General features: G+C 37.4%; 1 protein-coding gene across 4 annotated transcripts in view; it reads left to right on the top strand.

The window, feature by feature from the left end:
• htr4 (5-hydroxytryptamine receptor 4) overlaps positions 1-24,928 on the top strand; it is a 224,540-nt gene that overhangs the window by 163,161 nt on the left and 36,451 nt on the right. For all 4 annotated transcript variants that reach the window (XM_055177705.2, XM_055177704.2, XM_055177703.2 and 1 more), the window contains 2 exons: positions 14,327-14,480; positions 16,695-17,248. In XM_055177705.2, the coding sequence (XP_055033680.1) occupies positions 14,327-14,480; positions 16,695-17,248 (708 nt within the window). The remainder of the gene's footprint in view (positions 1-14,326; positions 14,481-16,694; positions 17,249-24,928) is intronic.

The raw sequence follows: 24,928 nt of genomic DNA, 5'->3' as shown, positions 1-24,928 counted from the left end.
TCTACAGTAAGTGGACTCCTCACTTTAAAGGATTAGTCCATTTTCTTAAAAGAAAAATCCAGATGGTTTGCTCACCACTGTGTCATCCAGAGTGTTGATGTCTTTCTTTGTTCAGTCGAGAAGAAATTGTTTTTTGAGGAAGACATTGCGGGATTTTTCTCATTTTAGTGGACTTTGGTGGAGCCCAACATTTAATACTTAACTCAACACTTAAAAGGACTATAAACAATCCCAAACGAGGCATAAGGGTCTTATCTAGCGAAACGATTGTCATTTTTGACAAGAAAAATAAAAAATATGTAATTTAAACCACAACTTTTCGTATAGGTCCGGTCCAGCGCGACCTAACGTAAATGCGTAGTGACGTAGGGTGGTCACGTGTTACATATATAAAACGCACATTTGGGGACCATTTTAAACAATAAACTGACACAAAGACATTAATTAGTATCAGTTGACATACAACAACGTAGAAATGGTCCTCTTTCAACACATTTGTAAACACTGGGGCGGAGTTTCGCGTTCGTCCTCTGTGACCTCTTGACGTCATGACGTATTGCGTGGGGTCAGCTGGCGCATCACGACCGGATCTACATGATGAGAAGCTGTGCTTTAAAAGTGTATATTTGTTATTTTTATTGTCAAAAATGACAATCGTTTTGCTAGATAAGACACTTATGCCTCGTTTGGGATCGTTTATAGTCCTTTGAAACTCCGTTGAAAAAAACTGTTAAGTGTTGAGTTAAGTATTAAATGTTGGGCTCTATTAAAGTCCATTAAAATGAGAAAAATCCTGCAATGTTTTCCTCAAAAAACATAATTTCTTCTCGACTGAACAAAGAAAGACATCAACATTTTGGATGACATGGTGGTGAGTAAATTATCTGGAGTTTTCTTTTAAGAAAATGGACTAATCCTTTAAGTAATAATATTTTATTGGGGGGGGGTATTACTTGGAGGTCAGTTCATAAACTCACCCCAAATAATAACCACACTTCTCAGGCCAATAAATCTCACTCAGGATTAATAATTCTCCACATATTAATGCTGGAGATGAGTCAACAGAGGCATGAGCCTGTGAAAACAGTGATATAGGTGGCTCTCGCTCTCGCGGGTATATATTCATTAGAACTGTGCATCTGCCCATTCAGCCCATACATATGCTTTTCATTTGGTTATTTCACCACAGCACAGGCTTGTCCATTGGCAGTCAAGCCTGGAATTGGATTTTCACGCAGACTTTCAGGATTAAAAAAAAAACTATACCCTCGGTTTGCATGACTGATGGTTAATACATGCTAATACACAGCTGTGCAAAAACTACTGTGCTTTTCTTATTATTTTGATCACAGATTTGACCATTCAAATTTAAAGACAAGTCAATGTACAGCAACTGGGCTTTCAACTGGGATTGCAGTACTACTGGAGGTCCTTGGACTGGTACAGTACTACCCAGCAGGCACCTTGGTATCAATTTGACATTTGACAAGTCAAAACTTGATTAAGATGCTGTATAACATCATTTAAGGTCAGGTTGGATGGTGATTTCTTCCATCGGTGATTGGGTGAAAATAGGAAGTTAATACCCACACTGAAATCTATTTAATCTATATGCAGGGCCAGTATGTTTGCCAATGAGTTTACATCAAATTAATGTCATGCACTGTAAAAAAATTAATTAACTCAGATTTACAAATCATTTTAACTTACTATTATTTATCTTGACTAGAGATAAGTTGCTACAACTTATAAAATGAAGATGACTTTATTAACTATATTTTATAAGTTATAACAACTCATCTCTAGTCAAGATAAATAATATTAAGTTGAAATTACTTGATCTGAGTTGATTAAACAGAAAAATTTAAGGCAGCAAAGATTTTTTACAGTGTGGTTTAGACGTCAAATTGATGTCGCATGGACATTACAGTGACGTTAAGGATTTGTGTGGTTTTTCGGTGTTAACTGCATGATAACATCTCCAAATGGCCATTTGATGTTTAAAAGGTGTGAGATTGACATTAAACATTGGTTCAGTTTCTTTATTTTTAAATTCTGGCTTTTCTCTTTGCAATATTTCTAGTTGCATCTAAAGAGAATTTATTTTTTTTGTGAATGTTTTTTTTTTTTACAAAAAACAAGGCTTTTGCAGTGAAAGACAGTCAAATTTGTTAAATACCTATGAAATTACTAAAGTGATTTCTGAAAATAGGCATTTCAATTTCTGAGTAATAACCTTTTTATTATCATTAAAGTGAAATTACTGAACCTAAACATAAGAGCCAGATAAAAATGCTAATTTACAAGACAACATGCGCACTTAGAGGGTTTTGCATCTGAACTTGTTTTGTATATTTAAAGGGAAACTTCACCCATTTGCATTAAGCTTTGTATCGTTAGAACCCCAGTCATGTTTTTGAATGGTCGTGCATCATTCCCTCAGTTTCCCCTGAGATGGGAGAAATACTGATTTCAGTGAGGCACTTCCTTCTTTCAATGATGTAAAATTCGTCATTTTGCGTCATTGAAAGAAGGAAGTCCTGTATCTTTGTTAAGTGTGAAAGACTACAGACACTCATTCCTTATTTTTCTAAGGTGGGGGCTATGGGTGAGACCCACTCACGTTTAAGACCTATTATAGATCAGTGGGTGGGACTTACGAAAATATACGAACACAGACGGAAAAAAACGATCAGCTGCCATCTTTATGCTAAGCTAAGCTAACAAACGTTGTGGAGCGAGCCAGAATTCATGTTACAATAACAGTGGAAGTTAATCAATATTATATGGAAGAGGGTGATTTCGCAAGCGTGTTGCTCTTATCCGCTGTTCATTGCACCTTTATGAGCCACAATACAGCAAAGAGCTGAGGCAGATGTAGGAACAGAAGCCCGAGGAGTAGGCCGGAGTCTGGGATTCGGCTGAGTAGAGGAGCCCGGTGAAGACGCAGCAACCATCGGCCTCTGCTGCGTAGAGAAGCTTGGACAGACTACTGCCTGTACTCTCGCTGTGTGCTTGCTTTATAACATTTCTGCATCAGATAAGGATATGGACGTTTGTTTGGTGAATTTTCCAGGCAAAAGAGCAACTTTGCGCGTGCTCGGACGTGTTTATTTCACAGACGTGTTTCGGTTTACGAGCAGACGCGCTGCGGAGTATATGAGCTTGGACAGACTCGCGCTGTGTGCTTTCTGTTTAACATTTCTGGATCAGATAAGGATAGTGGAGATATTGTGCAGTGGACGCTAGGGCTGCACGATTTGGGTAATTTTTCCCATTGCGGTTATTGATGCTAATTTTGGCGATGTACGATTGCGATTATACTAAATGGTATCATGAGTCAACTTGATGGGTTTTAAGGAAAATCCACACATAGTTTAGTGATAATGCTAAAATGTGTATTTGTAAAACTATAAATGTTTTCGTATTGCCACGTGATGTAGCAACTGCTCAGTGTCAGTAATCCTAAATCCAAAATACCGCCATACAACAGACATAGAGTTTTTTTTTAGCTACCAGATCACTGTCAACCTCCTTTGCATCCATCTTCGCTCTGGTATAAGTGACGACGCACACCACACATGCCACACGTGCACTGCCTTTTTTGTTCGTTTTTCTTTCTTTTTTTAAACAGCAAGGAAAATCATGAAACTGTTATCAGAAAGTTTGTGTTAACAAGTCCACACATTTATTTATTTAATATAATTGCAACATTTTGCTGTCATATAATCGCACAGGCTGACATCGCGATTGTGATTGCGATGCGATTAATTGTGCAGCACTAGCGTTTGTGTGCAGGATGCAGGGATAAACGGACATCTGACTGTAAAGTGAGGGTTTCTATTTTCTTTGTTATACTAACGTGGCATTTATGTACACAATAGCATATCTGAGCGGTGTTCCGATTAATGGGAGTGGCTTGCAGAGCTGTTCATTGTGGTGCATAGTGGGAGTTGTAGTTTTTCAAACCAATGTGCTCTAAAGTCACGTTCTGTCTTTTCTCTGTCAAATAGGCACAACATTCTACATTTATGTTACATTTCGACTACAAATATGACCCACTTTCCATAAAGATTAATGTTCCTATCGGTGAAATAGCCCTTTAAAAATCTGATCTTTGACTACCTGTCGGCGGTGTTTGAGTTGGCTTTGAATCTGCATGGGGATGCTTGTATCAGAAAAGTTTGCCAACCCCTGATAGTCAGGGATTCAGATGTCCTAGAGAATTAGCACATTGATTAAATATTGTACTGCTTAGATGTTTCATTGCTAAAAATTTATACCAGATGCACAAGTTTTCAAAACAGGTGCCCACAGCCAGGCTGTTGTTCACATTATCTGCAATCAGCCATAGCTGACAATCAACCAAGTTCTCCAGCCAACGTTTATTTCAACAGACTGGATGTAGGTGGGAAAGAATCAATTAGTGTTATTCATTTATTTCTCAGTATAGATACTGTAATATCAGCCAGAAACAAAAGTAAAAAATAAAGCCAAATGAGAATCTTGGCCATTTGATGATTACACTTTCAAAATATTGGGTTGTTTTAACCTCAGACTGTAAAGAATATGGACGTAGTCTCTGTGACGTCACCCATAGATTTGTGAAGAGCTTTTTGAAGCCAATAGTTCTCGGGGCTAATCGTCCCCATCTTGGCCGTGCATCACTCACTAACAACCGAAAATGGGTAAAGAAGCAGGATGTGAGTGAAGCTGAAGTGGCTGGTGTCAATTCACCTGTCACTCAAGTGAGGACGCCCTTAATTATGCATAACTTTAAGGCTTAATATCATTTAAAGGTTGAGTTACAAAAAAATTCACCCCATTACAGTTGTCATGAAGGGCAAAATTAGCTTTATAGACCAAAAACACTTTTTGTACCACATTTATTTCTGCTGTAAATTTGGGCTGAGGGATCTCTCACAGACTAAAACATGCAGGTTAGGTGAATTAGAGATACCAACCTGTGTATGGATCAACTTGTGTATGGATTAACCATAAGTATAACCATCGATGCTGGAATGGCGTGAAGAATAAAGAAAGAAAGAAAACAACCCAGCATAGGTTTATTTATAACCCAAAAGTTGGTTCTATCCGATATTTACCCAACCATTGATTAAAGGAACCCAATTTTTGATGAGTATTGAGTATATTTTGACTTCTGAAACAATAGAATGTAAAACAATTGCTATAATACACTTTAAATAGCACTAAAAGTTATTTTCTGGTAAGCATAGGGAAACCACTTTATATGGCAACTATGTAAAACTATAAATGTGCTAAAGCACTATATAGCATATGGTTCTACATTGGTGGAATAGGTTCTATACATAGACTGTAAAAAAGATGGACGACGCCCGTTCGCTCTCTTCCATTGGTGAAAAGTGAAGCTGTCAGTGTCCTGATGCGGCACTGACATGTTGGGTCTTGAGTCTGCGCAGTAGCGATTCTGGGACCAGTCCTGCGCAGTAGTGAGCAGGAAGTAAAGCCGCGAAAGCAAGGCCTGCCCTCGCTTTCGCAGAATGCTCATATCACAGCTGTCAATCATGACGTGACACCACCATTTTTATAGCATGAAATAACTAACTAAAAACAAACTTAAAAAAAAAACACTTCAGAAACCAGCTTCGGAAAAAATATAATTGAAGTGTAATTAAATTGTTTATTTGGTCTCAAGTCCCATTGAATAACATGCAGAGGCGGGGTATATGACCTATACTGGGGGGGGGGGGGGCTGATCGAGACGTTTTGGCTTCACTTTTCAGGACTTGTGCGGCACGCTTGGTTCTATATAGCAGTGGTTCTCAAACTTTTGTGGCGTGTACCCTCCCTTGTGTATGGTCGCCCCCACTTGTAAAAAATAACAATTGAAGTAAACAAAACTTATTAAAATTTACAATGATAGTGCTGTTGGTTAGTACCCTTATTTTTCTGAGGTTTAATTACACAGAGCTCATAATAAATTAATATATTTCATAAAATTTCATAAAACTGGGGCCCCCAGCACCATCTCAGGGCCCCAGCAGAGAATCACTGCTATATAGCACTTAATGTGATTCCCCTATGATTACAAACCAGTAAACCACTTTTAGTGCTATTTAGCACCATTTTCTATAGTGTAGTGTTAAATCATTTTATTGTGTTTCATCTGAAACCCATAGAGTTAATGCAGCCGATTATGTAGACAATTAAGCATCGCTTTATTCTGTCCCAATTCAGCAGTTTAGACTATATTGGAATACCCTCAGAGACTAAAGGGAATAAATTGTGGCCCAAATGAACTCAATTCTGCACAGACATTGCACAATTAAACAAAAAAGCAGCCATTTGCGCTCCTAAAACTTTAAATACATGAAGGCAACTGCATGTAAACTGTACCCAGTAAACAGTAAACACAGTTTAAACATATTAACTGTATGTTTACCCAGCATAACACTGTGATCTGAAATAACTGACCAATACAGAGTTTTAGAAAATAACATGAAGGTCTAGATAGGAGCGTGTCAGTGCCTGATCACAGCAGAGAGTGTTTTGACACTTATAATGAGAATGATTTAAGGCGTGTGCTGTAAGTAATGTTCAGTCAGGGCTTTTGCTGACCCACTTACACTTCTTCTTGCTGATACGCATCTCCTAAAGCACAACCTTTCCAAATGTGTTACAGAAGAATGACAATGCAATAAATTGTGTCTGGATAATTTTCGGGGAACCCAACACAGACGTTTCAGTAATTTTTACAATTACATTAAAGCTGAGTACTTTTTGTTCCTGTCGGAATTGTGAAAAAAATTTTTTTACGAAACATCACCCCTGATATTTTTTAATTAGTGTTTTACCATTGCTCATGCCAGCATTTGACATGTTGGACTGTTCATACAAACAATACCTGTTAACAAGAGCCGTTGCCAAATTGCAGATGTCTTCCTATCATTGTCTCAGTAAATGCACACTTAATGGGAAAAGGAGACAATGTTTTAGCATAACACATTTACCTTTAAAGAAGCGCGCTTTTAAACTGCCTTACAAGGCACTGTAATGTCATGCCTAATCATTTAAAACAATTTAATCAATGCAATGCATATTTAAGAAAGTTCTATCACTGAAATAATTTTAGAGACATTATTTAAAGGTAAAAAAAATGACATAGTGTAGCTTTAAATAATAGGAATTTATGAATACATTTACTTAATTTAAAGCAACACTATAGAATAGAATGGAATAGAATAGAATAGAATAGAATAGAATAGAATAGAATACAACTTTATTGTCCAGCCAAGGCTGGAAAATTGTCTTTGGTCTCACCAGACCTATAAAACATCATGATACAAAGATTATCATACAGTATAACAACATACCATCATCAAATCACATCGGTGCCATACATACATCTCTCCGCCCATCTTATCCCATTACTGCAGTTGTATACCTACACTCAGTGTACAATATACTTCCTCTCCTGTAACAAACATTCCAGTTAATGTGGTTTATTCATTATATTAATTGCACTTGGTATAAAAGATCGCTTATATATGTTCCTGTTTGCCAAAGGCACCCTGTAACGTCGTCCTGAAGGAAGGAGCTCGAACTCATTGTGGAGGGGGTGTGTATTGTCACCAATGATGCTCATGGCCTTTCTATTTAAGGCTGTACTATAAAGGACATCAAGTGACTTTTGTTGCCGCCCTATTATCTTTCCTGCTGTTTTGACTATCCTACCTAACTTATTTTTATTTGTAAGTGTTAAGTAACCAAACCAGACTGAGATATTAAACACAAGCATACTCTCTATTAGGCTGACATACACTTTCTCTAAAATGTTTTGGCTAACACCGAACTCCTTCAGTTTCCTAATTAAAAACATTCTCTGTCCGGCTTTTTTACAAATGCAATCAGTGTTTTCTGTGAAACTCAATTTGTCATCCACGTGTGTACCTAGATATTTAAAACTATTTACTATCTCTACTGTTTGATCACATAGGGTAAGCGACAGGGATGGTTCAGAATGATATAAAATCAGTTCCTTTGTTTTCACAACATTGATTGACAGAAAACTGGACCTACTCCATTGCTCCAGCCATGAGACATGAGCAAAATAATCAGACACAGCATCATTCTTATTAAAAAGACCAACTAAGGCCATATCATCCGCATATTTAAATAATTTAAAATTATTATCTTGCAATGTCAACTCATTAGTGTACACAGAAAATAATAAAGGTGATAAAACACAACCCTGAGGTGCTCCTGTGTTTAGGACAATTTCCTCCGATACTGTTCCTCTGACACAAACTCTTTGTGGGCGGTCAGTTAGAAAATCCTTAACCCAGTGCACCAGACCCCCATTAACACCTAAGTCCACAAGCCGTTGCAGCAGGATATGGATCTGCATTGTATTAAAAGCAGAATTAAAGTCTATGAATAAAATCCGTGCATACGTGTTATTCTGCTGTAAATGACCAGAAACCATATTAACCATGGTAAGAGTAGCATCCTCGGTTCCCCTATTTGTCCTATAGGCAAATTGTAATGGATCAAGTTGTTCTTTTATGCCTGAAGTAAGATGTTTACTAACAACCCTCTCCATGCACTTAGACAGTTTGGGGGTTAAAGCCACAGGGCGGAAGTCATTCAGGGACTTAGACCTTGGTTTTTTAGGTACTGGTGTTATGATAGATTGTTTCCATGTCTTTGGTACAGTGCAGGTGTTTAATAAAAACTGAAATAGTCTAGTTAAGACTGTCTTTAGCTGACTGGCGCACACCTTCAGAGCACGCCCACCTAAACCATCAGGTCCTGGTGCTTTGTGGGGCTTAATCTGTGAGAGACAAATACCAACTTCCTATGTAGTTTCCATGTAAAAATGACTTACAGCTCCCCCATGTGGTTGAAAAGCGCAACAGTGCCTGGTATCAGACACTCTTCTGCAGGCAGGGGGAGGGGCGGGGCTGTGTTTCCTACCCTCCACCGCCACTTTCAGAGTGTGCTTGTAGCAGCTAGGAGACTGCTCAGGTTGCAGCAACAGTACAATTTGTCCAGTTAAAAGTTGTTCTATCACTGAAATAATTTTAGAGACATTATTTAAAGGTAAAAAAAACTACATAGTGTTGCTTTAAATGCTTGTTGATACATCCATACTGCCTAAAATCAATCACATAAAGGCATATTAGTACATAATTACTTAAAGCTCACTTAACACAAGCTGTTTCTCCATTTCTGATGTTAATCTGGAGTACCTATAGAGTAGTATTACATCCTTTATATCTTCAAAGAGCATTTAGTTTAATCAGATTTATAAAAGAAAGATTAGCTTTATCGAATCTTTACGATAACGTACGAAAAAATGAAGAAGGAGGAGTTACTTCCGCGGGAGGAGCGAGTACAAGTCATGCAACACTATACAACACTGTTTAACTTATGATTCATTACATGTTTGAGTCATTTATATAATATGCACGCGACTATTTCCAACATAACACAGAAGTCTTACCGCATGCAACTCATGACCCGGTTGGGAAAATCCAGCGCATCAAACACACACGCAAAACTCCGCTGCTACCCCGGATAATAAACTATAACTATGTTTCTATAAGGCTGACTTTCTTCTCCTTACATCCAAAAACACACTTCTTCTTTCGTGTCATTGTTGAGTTTTGAAATTAAACAAAGCTGTCGCGTGATGGGATGTTTGTAAGTTCTAGTGTCTCCCGCTGATTGATAGGTGGGCGGGGTTTTCTGGAGGAAGTGCCCATAAAAATAAGTGATACGTATAGAAACCCCTGAAACATCAGCTGGACCCGTAATCGAAAAAAACTTTCAGAAGTGCATTCGGCACAGAAATACTCTGTAACACGCCCAATTACGCTTTTTTTGCCTACATTTAGCATGAGGAAACAACTCTTAAACAGTGTTAATAAGTCAGAATGCATGAAATACCATTGAACCCCCCCTTTAATACTCAGATTTTATCTGTGCCATGCTCAGGTGCATTTAAGGGATAGTTCACCCAAAAATGAAAATTTTGTAATCATTTACTAATCCTCGTGTATGTAAATTTCTTTGTTTTGGTGAACACAAAGGATGATATTTTAAGCAGTGTTTGTAACCAAACTGTTTTTGAGCACCACAGACTTTCATAGTATTTTTCTTTTCTACTATTAAAGGCGCTCTAAGCGAATCTGTGCAACGTCACTTTTTGTTGATGTTTGAACTGTTTTCAAACAAACGGAGGGTAGCTAACTCCTCCCCCTGCTCCTCCCTTCGTGATTTCATGAATGCGCCCAACCCCCACCCCCAAATCCTTCTTGTCGTTTATTGGCTGGAACACTTTGTTATGTTTCGTGTTGATAGGTTTGGCCACTATGTTTTTATTGCTGTTTGTGGAGCCTGGGCTGTCTACAGAGATCGCGTTTTTTACAGTTTGATCAGCGTTCAGGCAGCAAACAGATGGTGAGGAGATGTTTGCTGTATGTAACAAAAAATGTTTTATGGTCTAAAACGCGTGAATTCGCTTAGAGCACCTTTAACTCTTTCCCCGCCATTGACGAGTTATCTCGTCAATCTGCAATACCGCTATTATCCACCAGGTGGCGCTCTTCCGCAACTTTTAAAAACCGGAAGTATTGCCCTAGGGCAAACAGCTGTATGTCCGTGTATGTTTTAAAGATCGCTCTGCATCTGATCTCTATCAAAAGTCCTTCACAAAAATAGAATTATCTCAGCCTTTTTGCTCAAAATTTTGTGTTTTTGATGAAACCTACACATATTTGAGAGGTGATAAAAACAGAACACATGAATGTAGGATAAAACTGATTTTTTAGTTTGAAAGCAGAGGGTCTGTTCTTTTATTTTATATATTGTATGTTTATATATTTAAAAAGGAGCATTTTTTGGAACGCATTAAACTTTTGTGAAAATCATGAAAAATGCTGGCGGGGAAAGAGTTAAAGTCAATGGTGCTTCTGTGTCCTGCTTGATTACAAATATCTTCTTTTGTGTTCAGCAAAACACAGATATTTATACAGGTTTGCAACAACCTGACGGTGAGTAAATGATGTCAGAATTTTTATTTTTGGGTGAACTATCCCTTTAAGGCCCAGAATGTGAACCGAAGGGGCAGGGGTCATGTTGTCATTTTATTGTGCAGAGATTATCTCTCTTTGGCAGAAGTAAACATGCTGTGGTGAACACATGGTTAGAATGGCAGACCTTATGGCTAGAGGCATTATATAAACAGGAACCTTCTAGGTCAAAGAGAGACACAATTTATTCTCAACTCCGGTCCTCTGAGTCCACAGCATTGCACAAGCATGTTTGTAGCTGGTTAGAATAGGCAATCTGGTTAACATGAGTTGCTTTTACTGCATTGCGGTTTGCCACATTATGCCAGGTCAGGACATGGTGGTTCAGACAGAGTCTTTTCATGCACCTTTAACTTTCTAATAACGAGTACTTCAGTGAGTCACCTCGGGTAGCTCATTGTGTTATTTTACTCCTTTGAATTGGCACTGATTTTGCTACAGTACCTAAATATTTTGTAGCTGTATAGGTGAAAATTAAAGGTGAATAAAATGAATTTCCAATATTGTTTGTTGTTATAAGCTTTATAGACATATAGTGTCATCGGACGCAGGTGCGTTGTAATGATTACGCGCCTGAACAAAGTAAACTTCCCGTCTGTATTTATTTATCAGTCTGGCTAATGGCTAAACTGATCTCTGAATCAAATTCCTTGTTGAAAAGGAAATGTTTTGGTTTGCGAAAGAGGGATGATGACGAGCATGGATCACAACTATGCGGAGAGGTTTGGCAGCCAGGCAAGAATTCATGGACGGGTAGCTAACATTATATGCATTCATTTTATACAGTAACTTTAGCTCAGTGTAATAGTTGATATGCGTTAGATATGACTGATATATGAATGAAAGTGATTTACTAGTCATTTATTTCCCTTGTTATCAGAAATAAACTACTGGAAAACGACTCTGTTGTTGTTGATTCTATGCGAAAATCTGCCGGAAGTCCACAAAAGCCGTTTTTATTATGTTGTTGCTGTTGAAACCATCTGTAGCACAGTGAATATTTTCCTCAGGATTTTTCAGCAAATACAGAAAGCACCTCAGATTTTCATTTTACAAGCTTTATCTGCACATCCTTTTCTTTTTGCTAATTCTGAATAAAATATTGTGGATAATTATGCATTTTAGTCACCAAAAAGCATAAACATGTGAAAAAAGAAATGCAAAGATTTCTGGGTCTCATTTACAGTTCGTCCTATCGTCAGCCTGTGAGATTGTGATACACGATAGTATCGGAATGGATGTCTTTAAAATTCTAATGGGCAAACATGCCAACTATCATCATGAATGCCAGCCTATCGTATAGTAACTATATCGTCTCTCGGCAAAACCCTAGTCTGGTTATTGAAGTGAAAGGTAAAAGTAACGTGATTGTCAAGTATGGTAATTCATAATTGAAAGGTGACCTCTGAATTTAACCCATCAAGTAATGAAAACACTGTGATGTTGGTGATGCATATATAAAATTGGTCTTTTTGGTCTTTCTGAATGCTTTGGGTTAAAGTTGAAGGTCTTGAGTTAACTTGACTGACAGATTTGGCATGTTGACAAAACCGTTATGTTTTATGAATATTACAGATGCCTAATATGTTGACATTTTGTCAGTCAGGGGCATTGAGTGGTCATCTCCCTTTAGGTTTTTCAAGGTTGCTGTCTTTCACTTGCATACTAAAGAGTCAAGAAAAATACATACACAAAACAAACTGAATAACTGAATACAGGGTTCTCACGGGTCCTTGAAATTGTTGAAAGTTTGTGAATCTGGAGGAAAAATTCAAGACCCTGGGAAGTTTTTGAAAATATACATACATAGATACAGGTCATTGAAAGTGCTTGAATCTATTATATGCAAGAAGTTTTCTGGGAAAAAATCCATATTATTTCCTGTGTAGTGTAGGTTAATATCATAAAAATTCTAGACTTTTTAAGCACGTGTGCTAAACTGTTAGCTTTAAAGGAACACGCCCACATTTTGGGAATTTAGCTTATTCACCGTATCCCCCAGAGTTAGATAAGTCCATACATACCTCTCTCATCTCCGTGCGTGCTGTAACTCTGTCTGACGCAGCCCCCGCTAGCTTAGCTTAGCACAAAGACTGGAAATGCATGGCTCCAGCTACTATACTGCTCCCAATAAGTGACAAAATAACGCGATCATTTTCCTATTTATGTGTTGTGATTGTATAGTCAAACCGTGTACAAATAACAAGGTGATATGAGACACAGCGATCTTTTAACAGTATACATACTGAGAACTATATTCTCTGAAGACGAAGCACTGCCGCATGGGCGGAGTGATTTGCACAATTCTGACCGAACTCTCTGCTCCTCAACAGGGGCTTCTCGTGTGCTGCGAGCAGATCACTCCGCCCATGCGGCAGTGCTTCGTCTTCAGAGAATATAGTTCTCAGTATGTATACTGTTAAAAGATCGCTGTGTCTCATATCACCTTGTTATTTGTACACGGTTTGACTATACAAATCACAACACATAAATAGGAAAATGATCGCGTTATTTTGTCACTTATTGGGAGCAGTATACTAGCTGGAGCCATGCATTTCCAGTCTTTGTGCTAAGCTAAGCTAGCGGGGGCTGCGTCAGACAGAGTTACAGCACGCACGGAGATGAGAGAGGTATGTATGGACTTATCTACCTCTGGGGGATACGGTGAATAAGCTAAATTCCCAAAATGTGGGCGTGTTCCTTTAAATGCGTATATCTTATGTATGCAAATGTTGATTCATACCAAAATGCTTTTTTGCATAGTCGTGTTTGACACATGAAAACATCTCGGGTTACGTATGTAACTGTTGTTCCCTGAGAAGGGAACGAGACGCTGCGTCTCCCTTGCAATACTTCCTGCATCCCTGTAACGCCGTCTTTGGCAATATTTCAGTGAGCGATATCCTTCCTGGCTCCCGCGTCACCATGTCTTTGTCGTTAAGCCTCACCATTAATTGAATTTGATATACACATTCAGACGCACTTAATACTTGAGGTGTCCCCAAAGTGTCACCGCAGTGAGGCAGCAGGAGTTCCCTCAAAAGGGAGCTGTAACAATGTATCTTAAAAGGTAACACAATGTAACCTTGCTCTCACTTGAAATGTGTCCCTACATTTGTCCTTTAATTTGAGGGTATTGGACCTGAAAAGCCCTTGAAAGGTCCTTGAATTCAAAGTTAGCTAAGGTGTGGGAACCCCATGAATAGCTAACACAAATAAAAAAGAGTATTTGTTATCCTGTGTTACAGGTACTACGCCATATGTTGCCAGCCGCTGGTCTACAGGAATAAAATGACGCCGATGAGAGTGGCTCTAATGATCGGAGGATGCTGGATAATCCCAGGCGTTATCTCCTTCTTACCCATAATGCAAGGCTGGAACAGTATTGGAATACATGATTTGGTAAGTGACATCTATCAGATGTTACAGACTGTTCATGTTAAAAAGGTTTTTGACTTGTTTTTGACTTGAATTCCTGGAAGAGCGATGCTGCTTCGACTCTCACTCATCTTGTATGCAATCACGCCAGGATGGATTATTAAAGTGCTGTATGAAAAGTGCAGAGCGTGATTATAATCCCAGCAATCTTGTGACGCATGTGTTTTTGCATCACAAAAATCGAATCTTTCTCTCAACCATTTCATTTTCCCATCCTCTCCTCCACTCTGTGTGCAGCTTGAAAAAGCAATTATGTATCCATACACAGAACCCAAACCACTGTCTGTGTATCAAAAACTGAAATGGCAGTATGCAAGGGTTCTTATAAAGTTCCCCTTTGTTGAAAATGAAATGCCAAAGTTTCAGGTAGGAAACTTAATCCATTCTTTTCCGGTAAACAAATGTGGCCCAGGGTGAAGATTGATGTAGCATAATTAAAGTCATGCTGGAGAAAAGGAATTGTTATTCAAATGTAACCTGAAAAGGGTTTCTCTGTAGTCTTGACATGCGTGTAAATCCAATATTTCAGTCATTTTTCAAAGACGTTTGTTTGCACCATAGTAGTAGACTTTTGTATGTTATATAATACAGCCATATAAGGAATAGCATGTGCCAAAGTCCATTTTATTAAAAAATGAAATTCACTTTTCAATTAAATTTTTGGCGAGGCTACCCAGAGAGCTACGCTGAAGATCCTACGTGGGACTATAAATTAGGCTTAAAGCGATACAAATATCAAAATTACCCCTTTATGTACTTACCCTTAAGCAATCCGAGATACATATGTCCATCATCTTTCAGACGAACACATTTAGAGTTATTTTAGTAAATGGCCTTGCTTTTTTAAGATTATAATAGGAGAAAACAGTGATCAGGGAACAACTTCTGACTTTGAATCCCAAAAAGTGCATCATCCTTCACAGAAATAATCTACACGGCTTAAAACGGGTTAACCCTTATGTGTTGTTGGGGCCATTTTTGTTATTTAATTTATTTATTTGGCCACAACTTTTTCTGTGTATTAGCAAATGGAATGATTTTTGGTGACAAATCTTATATTTACACATATTTTAAGAAAATGTTTTGACATTTTTCAAAATCTTTACAATATGCCATGGGCAAATTTATGTGTTAAATTAAACTGCTGTAAAAATGTATCAGATTATTATTATTTATTTATTTTTTGCATAAATCTGTTAATCAACCTCAGTACTGTATACCTCAAACTTCCAAATGTTCACAAAAATTCCATGATTTTAACTCTTTAATTTCCAAGTTTATAAGTGGTGTCACTGATTTGGAAAAAACAAACAAAATGAGAGATTTTCAATATAAAAAGTGGTTGTGGACTGGATTGTCTTGGGCATGTAAAAGATTAGTTAAAACATTGGCCTTGATGCATTTTTAATTTTTGTGCAGCATCAGATTTAATTTTTTTCTCCCTCATTTATTGTTTGTGGCCATTTTTGCCCCATTGACTTCCATTATAACAACATTTTTTGATTGCAGAGCCATGACATCTTATTATCATGCATTTTTTATTCTTTGTATTTTTTCCTTTTGCAAAGAGGTAAAATTTGTTTTTTTTTACTGTTGATCACCATGTGGCACCATTAACCCTTTAGTAGGCCTTTGCAAAAAAAACATATCTTAAATTCTGCCTTGTACTGTACATAGAGTTATATATTAATTAGGGATGCACGATATATCGGCCGACATATCGTTATCGGCCGATAACTGCTTATTTTTTATATTATCGGTTATCGGTCTGATAGCAAAATTAGGCAGATAAATGAAAGCCGATAAATGATGGATTATTTTGGTTTATTGAACCACTTCACTTGCTCATTGCTGGCCATGTGGAGTTTTGATTGGTACTTTCTGTGACATAGCACGAAGATGACACGTGTTGCGGGCTTAAGAAGAGTATGCTAGTCTAGCGCAAAGACAAGATGTCTGCGGTCTGGGAGTTTTTCATTGTGAAAATAATATGAATATTTATCTGCCTGTATATATTGGTTATCGGCCCCCAAATATAAAGAATTAACGGTTATCGGTATCGGCCAAAATTTCCATATCGGTGCATCCCTAATATTAATAAATGTGTATAGCACTGTACCTGAACAACTTTTTGAAAGTGTTTGCATAAGCTAAATGTGTCACATGTCCTCTCGACAGATAGAGAAACGGAGAATCCTTGGCAACTCCACGGTGTGTGTATTTATGGTGAACAAGCCATACGCTCTGACCTGCTCAGTTGTGGCCTTCTACTTACCACTGATCCTGATGGTTCTGGCCTACCAGCGCATCTACGTCACAGCGCGGGCACATGCCCGCCAGATCAACCAGCTCCAACGGGCCGGGAACGCGACTTCGGACAGCGCGGACCACCAACGGAACCATCGCATGCGCATCGAGACCAAGGCGGCCAAGACTCTGTGCATAATTATGGGCTGCTTCTGCCTGTGCTGGGCCCCTTTTTTCATCACAAATGTGGTGGACCCCTTCATAGACTACAGTGTTCCTGAGCAGCTGTGGGCAGCCTGCCTTTGGCTGGGCTACATCAACTCCATGCTCAACCCCATCCTCTACGCCTTCCTCAACAAGTCCTTCCGTCGTGCCTTCCTCATCATTCTCTGCTGCGGACAAAAGCGTTACCGCCGACCTTCCATCCTGGGGCCGGGAACGTCCTGCGCGGCCACGCAGATCAATGGCTCTACACATGTCCTGAAGTAAGTGAGATTTATGTTTTGCATTTCTGGTGTGGTCATTATGCTTTTCCTCTTGAACAAGGATGGATTATGGTGCAGAGAAGCACTGACCTCACTGGAGGTTGTCTCTTGAATCAACTGTGAGATGGAGATACATGTATACGTACAACATACATTTGGTGGGCTTACATGTCTCTATAAGGTGGTAGTCAGATAAAAATATATTGGATATTACTAGATTGAGCTCTGCTATTACATGAATATATGGATCATATTAGTAGGGGATAATGAAACGCTGTGACGACTGAAGTCCCGCCTTCTAGTTAAAAACACAATGATCAATCAATAAAGACTGATGATTGTTTGATGAACAGGCTTTGTACAGAGTCCTGTGTGCATGCGCAGTAGTTTAAAGGTGCAGTGTGTAATTTTTAGAAGAAATGCAAAATAATATACAAAACTATATTATCAGGGGTGTATAAAGACCTTTCATAGTGAACCATTATGTTTTTATAACCTTAGAATGAGACGTTTTTATCTACATACACCAAGCGTCCCCTTACATGGAAGTCGCCATTTTGTGCCACCATGTTTCCACAGAAGCCCTTAACGGACAAACTTTTTATTAAGTTGCCTCCAACGATGACATGTTTGTCCAGTGGTGGCTATCGTAGTTTCTTTATGCGTTTTAAAATCGAGGGTTGGGCAGTGGGCTGAGTCATTAGTTGCAATTTGCAACTTCACCACTAGAGGCCGCTAAAATCTACACACTGCACCTTTAATTGATGTTTAATTGTGATTTTAGCACTCAATTTTAGAGATTTATGTCTTTCCCCAATTAGGTGGATAGGACTTTAGTCTTGCATGACTGAAAAACTGCCTGTAAACATGGCCGCCTAGTGTCGGGACTTCCCTAAAGGGACTTTGTCAGATCGTGACACAGGTCATTGACCCAATAGCTTCATCCATAATCTAAATATACTGTAAAATATAAAAAAATCATCTGATTCATTTATTGTTGTATGCTAATACTTTTTTTAGTATGATTTTTTTGTGCAATCATTCGTGAAGTACCAGGCAGCAAAGAACAAGTCAATTTCTTGCCGTGTCCACAAATACATTATGACCCCTGACAGGTGTTATTTTCTTTCTTGGTTCTACTTCATGTGACCTTTCTAGATTGTTCACCTGTTGACCTAACAGCATTTACTCAGAAAAGAGCACACAGGGAACATCTATATGTTGGAACTTCAAAATGAAATCTGAAGTTAAATCTCAGCTTAGCCTATTGCAATGTATCTGCTTGAACTATTATAACATGTTAAAATATTAAAATGTCTTTACTGCTTTACTATTCTTAAAAAGGTTGTTGTTTATTACAGCTTGGTTTTGATAAAATATGACCCGTGCTGCTGGCAAATTGAGTCGGTATGAGAAAAAAACAAGTTATTTATATTTTGACAACCTCTATTAAAAAATTAAAACGATGTATGATTTGTTGGAATCTGACAAAAGAATGACAGAGCTACACCTGTTCAAGTTGATAGAGTCAGCAAGAAAAAGATTTTTGATGTTTCAAAAACAAAATCACCACATCCATACCCTAAAATCAATAAACTAATAGATTTGGCACACACAAAGTCAAAAACAATCTATAGGAAAAATATATGTTCAACTTTTTTCTTTCTTTTATTTTTTGATTGACATTGAGAAAGACATCTTCTACTATAATGCAAGTTCCTGCATGTTTTAACACCAAAATGTTAGACACGCAAGTGGATGCACACATCTTTGTATTAGATTAAGCATTTAGATCTGGTGTCTCAAACTCAAATTAGCTTGTGGTAATCTGCAATCTGATTTAAATGTTCGTTTACATGTACATTATATAGAATACGAAAGTCTTCGCAAGCGCAAAGCCAGGGTTGCCAGACTCCCACATCAAAACCATCCGAATGGACGTTCAAAACTAGCCCAAAAGCATCCCAATGACTATTCACAACCCAAATACCAATAACTTAGCAACATAATCATTGAATCTTAAACCCGCAGATAAAAACAGTATCCCAAATCGAAACTCAAAAAAATGCAGAGGACTTGGCAACGCTACGCCACATACGGCATCTCTCATTGGAGTTCATGCTTTATCTCTGTATAAAAGTCAAAACTGAGTTGTAGTTGTTCTTAAGAAGTTTTCAGATTTAGGTAATGAAAACACACTTTTCAAAAGGCACAACGCTATTTTATTGCTTTAAGTAGCCTCAATCTATTCAAAAGTTTGAATCTGATCTCTGATCTTGTTTTATTTATAAAATAATTTTAAGGTAACCAGGTTATACCAAAGTTATACCAACTTTTGTGCATTAAAAAAAATATAGAATGCATTGTCACTTTAAATAAAAGCATCTACCAAATGCATAAATGCGTAAAATGCAAAGAAAAATCACTACAAATTAAATATTAATTGAATGGCTGTTTAAATGATTTCATAGTCATGTAGGTTACAGTGTCAGAGGAGGACACAATCCCAGATGATCCTCAGCTTATACAACATGGTGGTAAATATTGTTCAGTGTTGCTCATCTGCTATGATGGAGGAGAAAAGAGAGAGAGAGAGAGAGAGATGCTCTTGGCTATGAGGGGTCTATGGAGGGGAACTCCCTCAGGCCTTAACTACAGTGCTCCATGTTGTTTTTGATACAAGATTAAAGATTTAAGCCAGCTGGTCTATTTGAAGCCAGATGCCTCAAAGGAAATCTAGAATGAAGGGATGGTTCTGTTGCTATTAATGTAACAAGACATAAAAATGTACCATATGCTGAGTGAATGAGCTATATGAAAGATATTAATATGTTGTAATGCATTGTGCCGCTGAAGGACATTAATAGTGGCAGACAGTGTGACTAGTTTATATAAGTATTTCATTTTTCTCCTGTGAGTACAGTGCATTTCTTTATGGCAGATCTTACATGCACATTTTTATTAGTTTTCAAGAAACAAGATTAAATCGTACAATAGTCGTTATCGTTTATTGAGTAGTTTGCATTCACATTAGAATCGTAGTGTTTCACAAATGCTCAGATGCTCAAATACTCTAATGTGACAAGACTTTCCTATTTTGTATATTGTCAGATGTTTTTTTGGACCTCTACAATGATCTTTTATTATGATTTGTCGCAGTGTAACGCTTGAGCCTGTCCACACTGTCAGAAAAAAAGGTAAAATTTGGCTCACTTGAAGTACTGTACCCTTTAAAAGGGTCCTATTATGTATCATTTAGGTACAGATGTCTATATACATTCACCTAAAGGATGATTAGGAACACCTGTTCAATTTCTTATCAATGCAGTTATCTAATCAACCAATCACATGGCAGTTGCTTCAATGCATGTAGGGGTGTGGTCCTGATCAAGACAAACTCCTGAACTCCAAACTGAATGTCAGAATGGGAAAGAAAGATGATTTAAGCAATTTTGAGCGTGGCATGGTTGTTGGTATTTCACAATCTGCTTAGTTACTGGGATTTTCACGCACAACCATTTCTAGGGTTGACAAAGAATGGTGTGAAAAGAGAAAAACATCCAGTATGCGGCAGTCATGTGGGTGAAAATGCCTTGTTGATGCTAGAGGTCAGAGGAGAATGGGGCGACTGATTCAAGCTGATAGAAGACCAACTTTGACTGAAATAACCATTCGTTACAGCAGAGGTATGCAGCAAAGCATTTGTGAAGCCACAACACGCACAACCTTGAGGCGGATGGGCTACAACAGCAGAAGACCTCAACACAAAGAGCATCTTTGGGATGTGGTGGAACAGGAGCTTCGTGCCCTGTATGTGCATCTCACAAATCTCCATCAACTGCAAGATGCTATCCTATCAATATAAGTCAACATTTCTAAAGAATACTTTTAGTACCTTGTTGAATCAATGCCACGTAGAATTAAGGCAGTTCTGAAGCCGAAAGGGGGTCAATCACATTATTAGTATGGTGTTCCTAATAATCCTTTAGGTGAGTGTATTTGGTACTAATATTAACTCTTTAGGTACAAAGGTGTACTTTTGAAAGAGTACTGCCCCAGCGACAGCTAGGGACCATTTTTTTTATGACAGTGAAGCCCATAATTTAAGGTAGTGATTGAAGAAAGCAAAAGTGAAGTGTTATCAAAAATAAATGAATCTTAATAATTTATACTTGGTGTTTTTTTACATAAGAGTGCTTTTATGCATGGTTTGTTGTGATATTTAGTGATGGTCCTGCTGTGAAGGGAATAGGAACTTTCAAAGAGGCCAAATATAAATAATCTGATGTCAGCAGCTTTGTCCACACATCATAAAATCTGTTGCACACTATTCAAATTTACTATTTAGTGCATCACTAAGACAAGGATACAATTTATGAAGCATTGTCAGTCCTGCAAATGAAAAAAACATAAAGGTTAGATTTAAAGCTGAGCCATTTGGGATTCGCAGAACCCAAAGTTTGATTCGAAGCTGTTGTGGTTTTGCCTCTTGTTGCCGTGCTGACAGTTTCTTGTGCTTGTGGTAATAATGAACAGAGTGAAAATGCGTGTGCTGTTTCTTCTCATCCTAATCATATGTTGTGAGTCTTTTAAAACACTTTCTCCAAAGAGATCTGTGGATTGTGTTTCCATGGCAACACCAATGGGTTACCTCGATCTAGACAGTGGCTTTATGTTTTGCCAACTCCCAATAAAGGCATGAAGAGGAGCCATAATGCATTTGTTAATCTATCAATTAGTTTTGCATTTAGTCAACTGGAATTTCTTTCGAAACAAAACAGAATGTACAGTCAAGCGCATGTCTGTATCAGATCCGTGTAAACAAAGATTAAAGGAATATTCCATTTTCTTAAAAGAAAAATCCAGATCATTTACTCACCACCATGTCATCCAAAATGTTGATGTCTTTCTTTGTTCAGTCCAGAAGAAATTATGTTTTTTAAGGAAAACATTCCAGGATTTTTCTCATTTAAATGGACTTTAATGGACACCAACATCACTAAACACAACACATAAGAGTTTCAAAGGACTATAAAACAATCCCAAACGAGGCATAAGGGTCTTGTCTGGCAGAACGGTTGTCGTTTTTGACAATAAAAGTGGCAAATTTCCACTTTTGAAGCACAACTTCTGGTTTAGATCCGGTCCAGCGCAACCTAACGTAAATGCGTAGTGACGTAGGGAGGTCGCGTGTTACATATATAAAACGCACATTTGCAGACCATTGTAAACAATAAACTGACACAAAGACATTAATTAGTATCATTCCACATACAACAACGTCGGGACGGTCCTCTTTCTCCACACTTGTAAACACTGGGACGGAGTTTCGCGTTCGTCCTCTGTGATCTCTTGACGTCATGATGTATTGAGTGAGGTCACGCTGGTGCATCACGACCGGATCTAGACGAGAAGTTGTGCTTTAAAAGTGTATATTTGTTATTTTTATTGTCAAAAATGACAATCGTTTTGCTAGATAAGACACTTATGCCTCGTTTGGGATTGTTTATAGTCCTTTGAAACTCTGTTGAAAAAAACTGTTAAGTCTTGAGTTAAGTATTAATTGTTGGTGTCTATTAAAGTCCATTAAAATAAGAAAAATCCTGGAATGTTTTCCTCAAAATACATAATTTCTTCTCGACTGAACAAAGAAAGACATCAACATTTTGGATGACATGGTGGTGAGTAAATTATCTGGATTTTTCTTTTAAGAAAATGGAATATTCCTTTAAACAAGAAATTGCAGTTCTTTAAAAAAAAAGTGCAATAGTAAGTAAACATGGTTGCTTTTTTAATTTATTATTAAGTTTTACAAAGTAATATTTTTCAGGCTGTCAGTTTGTCCAGAACAGTGACATCTCAGTTTATGGTCAGAATAATGTTTTGACAGGCTCCAGTGTTACTTTCAAGTCTCTCCAAGTCCACTCGAACCAATTGATTGATAAGAATGAGACACATTGCAATGTCAACAGCGTGGGCAGCAATGATGGAGTGGCTTATCACTGTCACTTTTATGTCATAATATACATGGCCATGTTGACTGTATTTTACCCTTGTGTGTTCGATTGTGCATTCTCAACCTGGATAGTATTTATTTTTCACTACAAAGAACCTTTTGTGAAACAGAAAGCTTCTTAGGATTTTAAAGGCTCTTTATGAAACCATTGAGCCAAAAGTGGTATATTGAAGCACCGTTATTTTTAAGAGTGTTTTGAGAACACATAGTCTTCTCCTTTAACCCGCTCCGAATCTCCATAGCCCTACATTATTATTAGACATTTTTAATGAAGAATATATTATAGGTGATGCATATGCTTGTGAATAGTATTTTTAAAATGCCATTGGTAACTAAACTATTTGTTTTAACATAATGCTGCATCCATGCTGATAGGCTTCAGTATAAAATCAGACAAATTTTGTTATTTGGGAAAAAGTGAGAGCCAGCCAAACGCAGTACATGAGAGAAAGGTTTCCTGCTAAGTGCATCACAGGCTAGCAAACCATTTTGATGTCTCTATTAAACTAAGTACATTGAATGAACACAAATTTTGGGGAATTAAATAATAGCGACATCGAATTGCATGCTTAATAAATCCTTCAAGTGAAATGATTTATTAGGCATGCAATGGAAAAAGCAATGATGTTTCAGCTGCATCAGCTTCATCTGTAGCAAAATAAAACATTTTTATTTTTGCAAATTGCTGATCGATTACAATAACTACAGTAATAAATCAACTCATCAGCACACATCTCATCAAAATGCACAACCACTATTAACTAATATAGAAATAAAAAAACTTATTTGCATAACCTTTAGGCAAGGGAAGACATGTTTATTTAAATAAATGGTTTACAAATAAATACATTTGGTAATACTTTACAATAAGGTTGTATTTGTTAACATTTCAGAAACTACCTTTCTAACTTACAAGAACAAACAGTGAACAATATACTTTTTAAACATGTACACTATTAATTCTTGTTAATGTTAGTTAATGTCAATACAGTTATTTGTGTTAGTTAATGGTGCATTAACTAATGTTAACAGATACAATGCTTGATTTTATAAATGTATTAGTAAATACTGAAATTAACATGAACTAAGATTAATAGATGTTGTATAAGTATTGTTCTTTGTTAGCTACAGTAATGCATTAACTAATTGTTGACAAAAACAAACCTTATTATAAAGTGTTACCATCATTTCAAAGATAGAGAAAAAAAATTAAGAGAAAAATACAGTAAAAATATGATATATTTAAAATCACAATAAAAAGATCACAATATAAAACAACTAAAAGGAATACATTTGATTTCATATAAAAAATTAGGGCCAGGACTCGATTAAAAAAATTAATCTAATTAATTAGAGGCTTTGTAATTAATTATTCGAAATTAATCACATTTTAATCACATATAAATATTTGACCTGAGAACATTGAGAAGTTATTTTTTCACATGGGATTTTTAGTATACCATGAATAATGACTGAATACATAAGCTTAAGCAACAAAATATTGTTTATTTTTGTTCAACCGAAGTCTCGAAGTCGGGCTAACGTCCACACTAGCTGCTATATGTTTTGCATTGAGATGATACTTGAGGCTCGATGTGCTGCGGTGATATGTGAATTCCTTGTTGCATAGCTTACACACAACCATGCTCTTATCGACGCTTCCA

This window comes from Misgurnus anguillicaudatus, chromosome 16 (genome assembly GCF_027580225.2).
Source record: "Misgurnus anguillicaudatus chromosome 16, ASM2758022v2, whole genome shotgun sequence".
Classification (NCBI taxonomy): Eukaryota; Metazoa; Chordata; class Actinopteri; order Cypriniformes; family Cobitidae; genus Misgurnus; species Misgurnus anguillicaudatus.
The sequence above is the reverse complement of the archived record's forward strand: the minus strand, read 5'-3'. Positions and strand labels throughout refer to the sequence as shown.